General features: G+C 36.4%; 1 protein-coding gene across 1 annotated transcript in view; it reads right to left on the bottom strand.

Moving 5' to 3' along the window:
• Nucleotides 1–2,467: 2,467 nt before the first annotated feature.
• The window catches only part of LOC141401852 (IDLSRF-like peptide), a 362,518-nt gene continuing 350,233 nt past the window's right edge, over nucleotides 2,468–14,752 (bottom strand). Inside the window, exons 4-5 of the mRNA XM_073982404.1 lie at nucleotides 7,531–7,729; nucleotides 2,468–3,702 (exon numbers count right to left, since the gene is read on the bottom strand). Of these exons, the coding sequence (XP_073838505.1) occupies nucleotides 3,555–3,702; nucleotides 7,531–7,729 (347 nt within the window). The 3' untranslated portion in view covers nucleotides 2,468–3,554. The remainder of the gene's footprint in view (nucleotides 3,703–7,530; nucleotides 7,730–14,752) is intronic.

Genomic DNA, 14,752 nt, shown 5'->3' on the forward strand with positions numbered 1-14,752 from the left:
GTGTCGTAAATCGGTTGGATAAAGAATAAAGGTGCTTACCAATGGCGAATGTACTACCTCAAGAAGTTCATCGGCTGAGAAACCTCTCCCATTATGATGACAGAGTTCAAATTGATTAGAATTAATCATTAGGTGGTGAGCTCAACCGAAAGAAGATACTCTCACTTGGCCAAGAGAAATCCAAATCTCAATAAACTGTCCTTCAATTTATGTCGTAAATCGATTGGATATAAAAAAGGGTGTTTACCATAGGCGAATGTACTACCTCAGGAAGTTCATCAGCTGGGAAACCTCTCCCAATACGATGAGAGAGTTCAAATTGATTAGAATTAATCTTAAGCTGGTGAGCTAAATCGAAAGAAGATACCAAAATAAATCCAAATCTCAACAAACTGTCTATCATACCGATGGCCTCAGAAGGCAAATTGTGTTCAACGTGAACCCCAATGGGCTGTATAGGAGGAGATGTTGATTTAGATATTTCATCCAGTGTGACCTCAACACCTTCTACAACGATAGACACAACCACCACACCGACATGACAACTTTCGATGATGAAGAATTTGACATCAAAGGAGAATAGCCAGCCCCAGGAAAAACCAGATGGCTCAGGCCTCAACCGTAAGCCGTCTTGTTTCAACCAAAACCAACTCTTCTCCATCAATAAATAAGGTTAAGAGAGTTAAGTCCGACCCGAGTTAGATCTCCAAAAAGAGAGGAGATAGAGACCTTTTTTGTTTGCCACCAACAGAATGAGAGCCGGAATAATACCAGTGCCAAGGTAGTCTCACAAACTAACCACAGCCACAAGGTGTCCTACAGATCACAACTCACGGGTAGAAAATGAAGAGCACCAAACCATCATTGCTTCGAGTGTCCGTTGTCGACAGAATATCGGCTTTAATCGATGGCTGCTAATCGAACACTGTTTGCGAGACATTGTGTTTTCGGGCAATGGGGATCCTTTCAAACATACGTAGGGCGGAATTGCTGTCCAGTATAGGGAGTTAAGGTTGTCTGCTGTGAGATTTTGTAGTAGGTCAGTTAACATTTTTTTCCGAATTCGGAACGAAACTTAATATATGGCTGCTAATCGAACACCGTTTGCGAGACATTGTGTTTTCCGGCAATGGGGATCCTTCCAAACATACCTGTGCGGTATTGCTGTCCAGTATAGGGTGTTAAGGTTGTCTGCTGTGAGATTTTGTAGTCGCCCAGTTATCGTTTATTTCGTTTTGTTTCCGAATTCAGAACGAAACCTTCCGAAATCGAAACAAAATTATGTGAAGATGCTTAAGAATTCGGAAAGTTTTGATGAAAAAAAAAATCGAATGAAACATTCGAGTTGCTTTCCAAATTATAAAAGCATTCGTAAAAAACTCGAATTGAAAAAGATACATTTTAAGGGAATTTTCGATTTGCTGCGCAATTTCGGACAAAACTCTAAAGGAGCATTCGAAAATGAACAGAAAATAGGATGACTTTCGGATACCTTTTCAGAATATTGAAACAAATTCTGATGTTTGATACGAAGTTCGGAACATTATCGGAAGCTTGATTCAATATTCGAAAAATTATCGGACATGCGATCCGATATTGGGGAAAAAAATTTAATTTACTCGCAAGAAAAATAAATTACTTAAAATTTCCTTTTAGAGTATGTGGAAAAATGGTAGAGAAATACAGAAATACACAAAAGTAAATTTTCCTTCAGAGCACTCGGAAAATAATCGAAAAAAGTTAGAGAATCTGATATCGGAGGCATCGGTCATTAGCTGGGCGTACTTATTGCTTAGTATTTGTTATGCCGTGTATAAATTTAAATTTAATTTAACAGTGTACTGGTAATGCAGAATATTCGACTCATGTGGCGCCCAACGTTTTAAAAATAAAGACTTTCAGAATTAAATATTTTTCCACGCGCAGTTTCTGTGCGTTTCTCTTTTATAATAAAACAAAATACCTAAAAAATAATTGCTATTGTGCTTTCCAAAATATATTTATCGTGTCCAATGTATGCAGCCGTAACGAGTTTCCAACTTTCCTTCGAATTTCTTGTTGTTATAATAAATTTAATATTTTTTAATTCAATTATTTTTTTTCTTTTTTTTTTTGTAATGTAACGCTTTCTCTTAATTTTTTGTTTAAGTTTGCATTTATATTTTGTATATGTAAAGGAATTTCTTAGTTTGTTTTAAATTGTTTTTAATATTTCATTTGATAACAGACTTTCTTTGATATGTTTTCGTTAGGTTTTTTTTTTTAATTAAAAATAAAACAATTATCATAGATACGGCATTGCTATTTCTCTCTCGGGGTTTATATGTGTGTTTTTAATTATTTTTTTCTTATATCATATCATATAATTTTATTTATTTAATTTTTAATCCGTTCAAGGGAAGTGTGTGTGTAAGTTTTTTCGGTTTTGCTTTAAAAATAATTATAAATATTTTCTTTATAATTTTCCCAACATATATATTTTTGAGGATTTTTAAAGGATTTTCAAAATTTTCAATATAGCTGCAGGGCTTTAATTTTCTTGTGGTGCTAATACTAATATATTCTAAATATATTTGTTTTTTTTTTCTTCTACAAAAATCAAAATGGGAGAAAACATATTTTTTTATTTACCTTTTTTGTAAGAAATATGGAAGGTTTAGTACTGATAGCGTTAAATTTATTTTGTATATATATGTTTTTGTTTTAAGTGAGATACATTTTTTATATGTATATAATATTTTTATTGTATCTAGAAAAACCACACATTTGTTTAAAGAAAACCATTATCTTTTGCCTCTGAGGAGGCATTGAAAGCATATTTTTTAAAACATTTAATAAAATTGTAGAATGAAAATAAATAATAAGATCTTTTTGTTTGTTTGTATACATACATATATAATATATATTTTATAATAACTTATTGAAATACTAAGAGGGAATATCGTTTTATTTCTTTTGGGGGTCGTCTACTTTAAAATAAATTAATAATATTAATCATTTTTGGTTTTTTCATTGTTCTTGCCGATCCTGCTTCCGCATTTTATTCAAATTTACACATTTGAATTTTGAGATTTTTGTTCTTGATTTAGATGTTAAGTTTGAGTGTTTTTTTCTTGAGACGTTTTATATGGAAAATCAATGAAATTTTTAAGCGTTAGAGAAGTAGCAGAAGAATGAATTTTGAAAATGTAGTAAACAAAAAATCTAATTTTTGATAGTCAAGAAGCCACAGATAACGGCAGAAGAAATAAACAAAAATAAACGCAAATCTTAAATACCAATTTGTTTGGTGAGAAAGAAAAATAAATTTAAAAAATTATAAAAAATAAAATTACTATTTTTTTTTTGTTGATTTTTTTTTTCTCAATTTTTTTTCTATGAAAATTCTTGTAATGCTGTAATGTATTGTTTTTGGTTTTTATTTATATTTAGTAACTCCTCTGACAATTACTTTAATAGTAATTGTCATATGGTGTACCTAAATATGAATAGAAACTTGGATTGATGGGCTGGGCATGTGCATAATAAAATCCAGAAGCCGGATCTGGTGCTACTCAATCTAAGAAACCTGTATTGACCAATTTCTCCAAAAAGAACTTCACATCACCCAATTCGGAGTCTTTGATGCCCAATGACTTCAGCATACCCAAATCACCATTTTCCACGGCCATGAAAACAGATCGCAAGTGCTCCAAATCGGATCTGAAAAGATAAAATAGGGGATATAAAAAAACATGTAACGAAGAATATGGCGGCATTGCAGACAACAATAAAACCCTTAGCCTGTGGCTGAGTGATAGATCCCTAATATTCGAAATAAAGAACATTTTCGTGACAAAAGAAGTTTTGAAAGTTTCCTTCCTAAATTTTAAGGCTTTTTGGGGGGTGGTTATCATAAAATATTTGTAGATTTTCCTATTTTGTCATAGGTGGCATTAAGTTCTTCTACTAGATGACCTGTAGATAATTAATTAGAAGACAAGTTGATTTAATGTAAAAGACTTAGATCATAAAAAAGAAGATCAGAATGTCCAATAGGAAATTGATGGCCTGTAGATCTTTTCACAGAAAACCTGCAAATGTTCTCATAGAAAATCTAAAGCTTATCTCATAGAAGATGCGAAAGTCTTCTCATAGAAGACCCACTCCTCTTTACTTAGAAAACCCAAAGATCTTTTTATAGAAGATCTGTAGGTCTCTTTCTCAAATATCTTCTCATAGAAACCCGAACGAACCCATGTAACTTTTCTCATAGAAAACCCAAGATTTTCTGATAGAAGAGCTGTAGGTTTTCCCAAAAACGACCAGTAGTCATAGCAAACCCAAAAGTATTCTTACAGAATACTAGTAGATTTTCTCAGGACTAAACCTACTCAAAGAAGAACAGGAGGTCTTTTCACAGAAGCCAGTAGGTCTTCTATCAGAAGACCAGTAAGTCTTCTCATAGAATAGCCAGAGTCTTTTCATAGAAGACCCAGTGGTCTTCTCATAGAAGACTCAAAGGACTTCTCATAGAAGACCCAAACGTCTTCTTATAAAGAACGAAGAGATCTTCTCACAGAAGACCAGTGGGTCTTTTCACAGAAGACCAGTAGGTCTTTCATGGATGACCCAAAAGGACTTCTCATAGAAGAACCAAAGTAAGTCTTCTTTAGAGAGTCATAAGAGTCATAAGAGTCCAGTAGGTCTTTTCACAGACGAGCTACGTATGTGGATAATTTTACGAACTTTGCACTTGCTTAGCATTTATGAAAGGCTGAACTCCTATTTGATCGAATACACAATTTTTATGCCGCGGTAGAACTTGAACAAGTCCGGATTTATCACCTCCATTTGGCGAACTCCCTGTTTCATTCTACATGTCTTCGAGTTCCTGTACACTATATGTGACTGGCGACAGCACACATAGTTCAGGATTCAACGTGTCGAATGCGGTTGGAGGCTGACGGCATTAATTTCCTCAAACAGGATGACGTAACTTGTTCTGGTTAAGTCCTCTTCTTATATGTGTGATTGCGTGAAGAGCTGTGTCGTATCTACTGGGGAGAGGATAAAGATCGGCATATATATTTCTTCGTTACTTCTTGCTCGGGTTTCATTATCGCGACCACCCTGCCATTTTACAGGCTTCGGGTAGCTAACGACAAATTTGGGACCTTAGTTAGATACTCTACTCCAGATTCACCTAACTCCTTTAACATGATCACAGATATCCTGTCTGGTGCAATTTTGCTTTCCGAATGACTTCGGTAAATTCAGCACTAGAGAAATGGGGTGGTTCATCTTTGGTGTGAAAAATTTTAATTTGAAGCAAAACTCTTAGCTTTGCTTATCAATTTCCTGGTCCTCCATGTATAACGTGTTTACAGGCGCACCTAAGCGGGTCTGTCCGGCCGCTCCTCCTACCAGGTTTGGAATGCGATTTAACCTTTGACCACAATTTTCCAGTAGCACAGGTACTGGTGCTTTAGCCATTTGTTTCTTTTACACTCGTGTACCAACCTAAAGACCTCGAGTTCTGTGACTCATGGATTTTCTGGGTTGGTATGGCGCAGATCATCTCGTTCCTCGGCGAGTTCTACAGCCTCTGTTGGGAAGTAAGATCATATTTTCGGTATTTTACTAGCAGGATTAGAACTGACAGCTGTAGAGTTAATGATGTATCTGAAATATTTCTCAGGGATCAGATCACCTGAGGGTATAGACAGTTTCCTGAAGCGATTGTCACTGTGCTCTCTGAATTCTTGCCAATTAGCTTTCTCCTCAGTCAGGCGTTTTTAGAGCTTTTGGCCCATTATCATAGGAAGTATGGACTTGCTACGTTGTAATAGGAGCTGCGACGACTGCCTGCTGAACATTTTTTAACGATCCTGCCCGTAAACTGCACTTTTCCAAGTTACATTCTTCGAGTGTTATCGTGGTCATCGTTATACCCAAAAACATAATATTGAGGGTACAATGAACTTAGTCATTCCGTTGGAGACTCTATAAAGTATATATATTCTTGATCAGCACATAGTTCAATGTTGATGTAACCATGTCCGTCCATATGTCCATCTGTTGAAATCACGATACAGCTTGCAATATTTCGGATAGAGCCTTATAATTAAGTACAATTGTTTATTACATATAGGATGTTTGGTATTGAAGATGGGCTATATCGGTCCACGTTTTGATATAGCCCACATAGAACTGTACCTCCCAATTTTCAGTATTTTGAAGGTTTTTGCCTCATTACCGCACCGAAATAGCTATTTGGTATTTAGTCTTCTTTAGGACTAAAAACTTACCCCCATAAATTTGTCTGTATAGGTCCACGTTTTGATATTGCCCCCATAGAACGGTACAGTCTGATTTTCTGTCTTTTCATGGTTTTTGGCGCATTAACAGCTACTAATCGCCTGCTTCCATAATCGACATTGCGAGTCCTCGTGGTTACATACGCTTATCATTGCACGAACCATCCACTTACCAAGGCTCCGTCGCAGCTGCCGATACAAAATTTTCATGTGGAATTCTATATCTAAGCCAATGATTTTAAATAATAACCGCATTATAATTCGTTGCCAGTTATTGAAATATGTATGTCGACAGATGCATGGTAAACCATTTTCAAAAATTAATTGAAACATTGAGGTTATAGCAGTAATTTCAGCATCCATTTCCACACAGTGTACGGATGTGTGAGTCTCCCGCATATCGATTTTGTAATACGATGTGCTTCCATCATTTCCATCAAATATAATCGCCACCATTTGTTTCTTGGAAAGCCATTAACAACATTTATGCAAAACCAGAAAACCCTCAGCTACCAAAAAGGGAAAATGTTAATTAACAGTTGCCAGAGCGAAGGCAGTAGGGCGAAAGGACAAAATTAATACTCATTTCCCAGAAACGAGTAAATGGAAATTCGTTGAGAGGCTTAAACTTATTTGATGTTTGGCTTTTGGTAAAAGTACCACAATAGTCAAAGTAAAAGTAATTTTATTTAGAATTGAAAACTGTTTTTGGGATTTCGTTACAGTTTTATGGGATAATCTTCAAATTAAAGGATAATAACATTAAAATGAAGGGAGAAAGGAAAGCCTTTTTGTGAATTACTTTTGTCTCCCAAAAATTTGCTAATGTAAAAATAAATAAGAAAAGGAACAAAGGTTGTCGGAATGGTCCATGTGGTCTTTCCATTGTAGTTTTTGCTTTACACTTGTCAAGCTGGCCAGAAACGTTGCTTAACATCTATCATTCCTCCCAACAATTATTTTATATTATTCTTTATTATGCCAATCCTTTCTTAAAAAACACGCACACATTTTCCTTTTTCCTTTCTCATTTCCATTATGTAAAATGCTGCTAATAAAGCAAATTTAACGATGCATATCATTACAGAACTTTATGCATATTTTCTTATCCCTTTTTATTTTCTCTAATTAAATTCCACTCCATTGCTGTCCATTAGTAATAACTTTTGAATTTATGGTGCGTAAGGCACGTGCTCATTTTTTTATAACTTTTCATCTCATTCCAACTTACCTCATTAAATGCAATGCTGCTCCAAAATCTTCAATCGTTTGAGATTCACTCAATGCAATAGCAACCTTTTCCACACCACCCAGCGGTGAGAGGGCATCACGAGCCTTACTGCCGAACAATTTTTCCAAGTAATTGGGTCCATGTGAAGCCAATAAGCTTTGCAAGAATGAGGCGGTTTCTTCTACTGGTGGACGTTTGGCTATAATGGAAAAACAACAACAAAAAACAGATGGATATTATTTTTTATTTTTCCTTTGGTTTAATTGCAATTTCAATATTGATTGCAGCTCATTAATTGAGATATATGCAAACACTTATGTACATTAGGGTTATGACTTTTTACGACCTCATAATTTGATGAGTTGTTACCTATGAAAGACGCGGTATTCCAAAAAGCGAAGCAAACAACAGAGAGAATTGGAGATCTCTTCTTAGTTCGGCTTATGGAACAAATGTTCTGTAATGGGCCAGCTATGTAAGTAAGTAAGTCTTACCTAAGATTAAATAAAATCTTAATTATAAGGTGATACGATAAAAAAGCTCATGCACAAAGTCATTTGAACATTTTTCTATATAAGCAGATATATAACTGGAAATAAGCTTTAGAGCCACACCACATAACCAAAATGGCAAACGCTTTTGTTTCTCACTAAATAAAATATCATCACATCATTGTATATATATCATTTTATATCATATCTAATTTTATATAATACTAGCGGACCCGGCGAACTTCGTCTCGCTATTAAGGAATAAAATTTCATACAAAAACTCAATTTCCGACTTTTCCAGAGAGATTTTCCAAAATTTTCTTCCGTAAAGACCTTCTCCTCGAAAATAAGAATAAGTGACAAAAAAATTTATAGAAATCGGCCTAGCCGTTCTCATTTTATGAATTACTATACATTTTTTACACTATTTTTATATATATAGATATCATATCAATTAAAAGTGGTTTGTGCTGGACCCTTTTCGATATTTAAATATAACTAGCTGACCCGGTCCGCGTTGCTGGCCCGTTGTTTGGGTTCTCCGTGTAAACTTTAGTTATCTATCCAGTATTGATACACCCATAATTAGGCATCCCTCTAGAAACTTCATAATATAAATCAATGTTTTGACATAAATTCCATATAATGGTATCCCCCAAATTTAAGATATAAAATCTCTTTTATTATACCCTTCACCATAAATCGACAGTTTAAAGCACTTTGTGACCCACATATAATGGTCGGTGCACGTCAATTGACATTGCTATGTATATATTGGATTGTTGGTCTCGGTTGGGGTCGTAATTATTACTGCAAAGATTTGTTGGTATAGGTCCACGTTTTGATATAGCTCCCATAGAACGGCTGATTTTCGCTATTTTTGAGGATTTAACATCATTATCACACCGAAATGGCTGAAATCTGGTTTTAATATATTTTAAAGAGGAGAGCATAAATATTCGTATCGACCGAAAGACACGCCTTTTTATTTGCGCTCGGTATGTAACAGTAATAGGTTCACGTTTTGATATAGCTCCCATAAAACAGTACCTCCCGATTTTCGATAGTTCTAAGATATAGCCACTGTTCAGTATACGTCCTCGTTTTGATATACATAGCTCCCATAGAACGCCTGATTTTCGCTATTTTTGGTGGATTTAACCTCATTCAGCCCGATCGAACGTAACGCCTTTTTTCTTCGCGCTCTATATCCCTCAGCGAAATGTATGTTCCTTCGGGATATGTATGGCAACATTTATATAATTCATAAAAAATTACTTCTATAAATTGTAGTTGTTATTATCGAGATTTTGCTGTATTTAAAAAATGTATCTTTACCTAGCTATTCCAAGGACTGAAATCAATGCTCATGAAGTTTCATTTCCCACATTTTGAGATTTTATCCGTAGTTATAATATTTTCAAAAATCGAACACGATCGCGGTATTCTGATTCCAATGATGATACTGTATTGTATATCAACAACTTTGTCTGATATCCAATGGATCTTTCTGGAATTTCGATCTTGTGACATCTCAAGTTATCCGGATTTTACTGTATTCCAAAATGTGGAGTTTATCGCGCTGTCCCACTTATAGTTTAGTGTTCAGCGTTTATATATTATCTGAAATAATAAATGTTTACAAATTTTGTGATGGCCGCGATATTTCACTTTTCGCGATATTTCACTTTTCGCGATATTTCACTTCCGCGAAGACCATTCAGGGTCAAGACAGTAATTACAGTAGTATTGCAAACAATCTGTAAACAATACGTTCAAAAATATCATGGACTTCAGATTTTTTTAAAAAAAAAAAAAACAAAAAATTTTGAAGGAGTGACCGGAGGTTCTCTACAATTAGCCGTATTAAAATAGCTCACGACCGCGCTATCCCACTTGTTCAGTGTTTACATCATTTTTGTGTCACGCTTACTAAAATTATGTAAAACTTTGTGATGACCGCGATCATTCAGGGAAAACAATCTGTAAACAATACGTTCAAAAATATCAAAGATTTCAGATTTTCTTAAAAAAAATTGTAGGGGAGGACCACCGGTCACTACTCCTAGCCGTATAAAAACAGCTTACGACAGTTCTAATTAATTGAAATAATACATTTTTGAAAATATTGGGATGGCCGCGATTTTCACTTCCGCGACGACCATTCAGGGTCAAGACTGTAATTACCATAGCATTGCAAACAATTTGTAAACAATATATTAAAACGTATCTTGAATTTCGCGGTTTTCTTAAAAAAATTGTGGGGAGGACCACCGGTCACTACATTTAGCGGGATAAAAAAATAGATTACGACCTATTCTCAGACCTAAAAACTCCACATACAAAATTTCATAAGATTTCCCAATCGATTTTTCGGAATTTCTATATAGTGACATCTCAAGTCATCGGGCTTTTACTGTATTCCAAAATATGGCGTTGACCGCGTTATCCCACATATTGAAGCCAGTGTTATAGCAGTTTTTTAGTCACGCTTACTAAAATTAGGTATATTATCTGAGATAATACATTTTTGAATAATTTGGGATGACCGCGATATTTCACTTCCGCGACGACCATTCAAAAAATATATAGCCTATTTTCACCACCGGTGTTCCAAGTACATTATCTGAAATTTTCAAGAAAATCTATTCAGCCGTTTTTGAGTCTATTCGGAACATACAAACATACAAACATACAAACAAACAAACATACTAACATACACACATTGCCTTTTATATATTAGATAAACGTTATTATAGTCAGTAATAGGCAAAAGATCATTCATTAGTGCAACAGGAAATAATTTTTAACAATTTTTTTCATTTCATAGTTTTTATTTTATTTTTTTTAAGTGGTTTGTGCGTGACCTTTTCTAATACTTAAAAATAAAAACTTTTTTAGTGATTAATAGGCAAAAATTCATTCATTCCCTCCACAGGAAATCATTTTTGGAAGAAATATCAAAAAGTCATAACCCTAATATACATAAATACAAGAAACAGGTGATTACTGACTGACAAATAATCATCAAACAGGCGAAAAACTAGAATAGAATTATTAATACTGACATTTTATATCGCCCTCTATACTTCAATCTTAATATTATTTTACGAATTATTAGCATACTTTTGGGCGACATACTTAAACACGTATTTATAGACGAGCTGAAGCTCGTTTATATAGACGAGTTAAAGCCCGTCTTTACTGAAGAGTTAAAGCACGTCCTTATAGACGAACTGAAGCACATCTTTATAGACGAGCTGAATAGGATTATTAATATTGATATTTTATAACGCACTCTGCACTTCAATCTTAATATTATTGTACAGATTATTAGCATATTTTTGGGCGACATACCTAAACACGTCATTTATAAATGAGCTGAAGGTCGTCTATATAGACGAGCTGAAGCACGTCTTTATAGACGAGCTGTAGCACGTCTTTATAGACGAGCTGAAGCACGTCTTTGTAGACGAGCTAAAGCACGTCTTTATAGACGAGCTGAAGCACGTCTTTGTAGACGAGCTAAAGCACGTCTTTATAGACGAGCTGAAGCACGTCTTTATAGACGAGCTGAAGCTCGACTTTATAGACGAGCTGAAGCACGACTTTATAGATGAGCTGAAGCACGTCTTTATAGACGAGCTGAAGCACGTCTTTATAAACGAGCTGAAGCACATCTTCATAGACGAGCTAAAGTACGTCTTTATAGACGAGCTTAATTAAGCACGTCTTTATAGACGAGCTGAAGCACGTCTTTATAGACGATCTGCAGCACGTCTTTATAGACGATCTGCACCACGACTTTATAGACGCTCTGCACCACGTCTTTATAGACGATCTGCAGCACGTCTTTATAGACGATCTGCAGCACGTCTTTATAGACGATCTGCACCACGACTTTATAGACGATCTGCAGCACGTCTTTATAGACGATCTGCAGCACGTCTTTGTAGACGAGCTAAAGACCGTCTTTATAGACGAGCTGAAGCACGACTTTATAGACGAGCTGAAGCACGACTTTATAGACGAGCTGAAGCACGACTTTATAGACGAGCTTAATTAGGCACGTCTTTATAGACGAGCTGAAGCACGTCTTTATAGACGAGCTGAAGCACGTCTTTATAGACGAGCTGAAGCACGTCTTTATAGACGAGCTGAAGCACGTCTTTATAGACGAGCTTAATTAAGCACGTCTTTATAGACGAGCTGAAGCACGTCTTTATAGACGACCTGAAGCACGTCTTTATAGACGATCCGCAGCACGTCTTTATAGACGATCTGCACCACGTCCTTATAGACGATCTGCAGCACGTCTTTATAGACGATCTGCAGCACGTCTTTATAGACGATCTGCAGCACGTCTTTATAGACGATCTGCACCACGACTTTATAGACGATCTGCAGCACGTCTTTATAGACGATCTGTAGCACGTCTTTGTAGACGAGCTAAAGCACGTCTTTATAGACGAGCTGAAGCACGTCATTATAGACGAGCTGAAGCACGACTTTATAGACGAGCTGAAGCACGTCTTTATAGACGAGCTGAAGCACGTCTTTATAAACGAGCTAAAGCACGTATTTATAGACGAGCTGAAGCACGTCTTTATAGACGATCTGCAGCACGTCTTTATAGACGATCTGCAGCACGTCTTTGTAGACGAGCTAAAGCACGTCTTTATAGACGAGCTGAAGCACGTCTTTATAGACGAGCTGAAGCACGACTTTATAGACGAGCTGAAGCACGTCTTTATAGACGAGCTGAAGCACGACTTTATAGACGAGCTTAATTAAGCACGTCTTTATAGACGAGCTGAAGCACGTCTTTATAGACGAGCTGAAGCACGTCTTTATAGAAGAGCTGAAGCACGTCTTTATAGACGAGCTGAAGCACGTCTTTATAGACGACCTGAAGCACATCTTTATAGACGAGCTGAAGTACGTCTTTATAGACGAGCTTAATTAAGCACGTCTTTATAGACGAGCTGAAGCACGTCTTTATAGACGATCCGCAGCACGTCTTTATAGACGATCTGCACCACGTCTTTATAGACGATCTGCAGCACGTCTTTATAGACGATCTGCAGCACGTCTTTATAGACGACCTGAAGCATGTCTTTATAGACGAGCTTAAGCACGTCTTTATAGACGAGCTGAAGTAAGTTTTTATAGACGAGCTGATACACGTCTTTATAGACGAGCTAAAGCACGTATTTATAGACGAGCTGAAGCACTTCTTTATAGACAAGCTGAAGCACGTCTTTATAGACGAGCTGAAGCACGTCTTTATAGACGAGCGGAAGCACGTCTTTATAGACGACCGGAAGCACGTCTTTATAGACGACCGGAAGCACGTCTTTATAGACGACCGGAAGCACGTCTTTATAGACGACCGGAAGCACGTCTTTATAGACGACCTGAAGCACGTCTTTATAGACGACCTGAAGCACGTCTTTATAGACGAGCTGAAGCAGGTCTTTATAGACGAGCTGAAGCACGTTTTTATAGACGAGCTGAAGCACGTCTTTATAGACGAGCTGAAGCACGTCTTTATAGACGAGCTGAACCAGATGTTTTGCACAGTGCCGTCGATTCTTGTCCAATAGGAGTTTAGACGGCTGCACTTTCCCGAACCTTTTTAGAACCAAAAATACTCTGGTTTGTCGTGGCAGCTGACGCTCCTTAGCAGCGATAGATGGGGGTATTCTTCGAGAATCAAATTCACCCGATCCTCCCGACGGTATAAGTTTCATCAGGAGCAAGTCCATACTTCTTGAGAAAACACCGTATGATGTGATTGGAGCGCGAGGTAACTCTCGAACGGATCTGACTATTCGGTCCAAAATTTGGCCTTCGTAATATTTTGTCCAAACTTAGTTTAAGTCCGAAAATAAGCCAATCGGTTCACTCCCTCACAAAAGTTAAAAAATGTTCGGAAAAATGGTGCGTACGTTAATTTTTGAAGGGAGTGACCGATTGGATCCATACCTTACACATTCTAATATATCTAGAATATATAGATCAGGTTCGAATATGGACTATATTTGTCCACTCCTTCGGGTAACACCCAAACAAAACTTCGGATAAGTTCACTTGAAGACCTACACTCAATCTTTGGTTTTTGTTGAAGCAACTTGCATTCGCTACCTTAATTACGACGGTAAAAGTTTTTTCTGGGGCAAGTCGATACTTCTTGAGAAAACAGCCCGAAAGCTGTAAAAAACCATATGACAGCATATGTAGGTGCTGGAGAGTCGTGCTCCTGAACTAATCAAGCTATTTGGTCCAAAATTTGGCCTTTAAGTACCTCCTCCGCAACACTTTGGATCTTTGGTCCGCAAGACCCTAAATACATTCTATCTGTTAGTAGATGAAAGTTTCAATCCACTTAGGCTGAGGGTACATCTCTGTCGGCAAAGCCGACTGATACTTTTTTGCTTGTTTTCTTTTTTATTCGTATAAGTGTGTTTTTCGTTTCATGTATAACAAATTATCGCTATATTGCTAAACTTCCAATTGCTATTATGAATAAACATCTGAAATTTTTTATTGTCCCTTCCTGTACTTTTTCTAAACTAAGAATTTGCTCTTATTCTTGTTATTCCGCAAATTTGTTCCCCACAGCCAAAGTCCATTAATAATAGAAACATGAGAACCCGACAGTTTAACATTGATTTGATTGTCCTTGATCCTTTTGTGTAGTTTGATGGTAGCATTTGTCCTCCTAACTT

Source organism: Musca autumnalis, unplaced genomic scaffold, assembly GCF_047663935.1.
Source record: "Musca autumnalis isolate F117 unplaced genomic scaffold, ASM4766393v1 scaffold_1, whole genome shotgun sequence".
NCBI lineage: Eukaryota > Metazoa > Arthropoda > Insecta > Diptera > Muscidae > Musca > Musca autumnalis.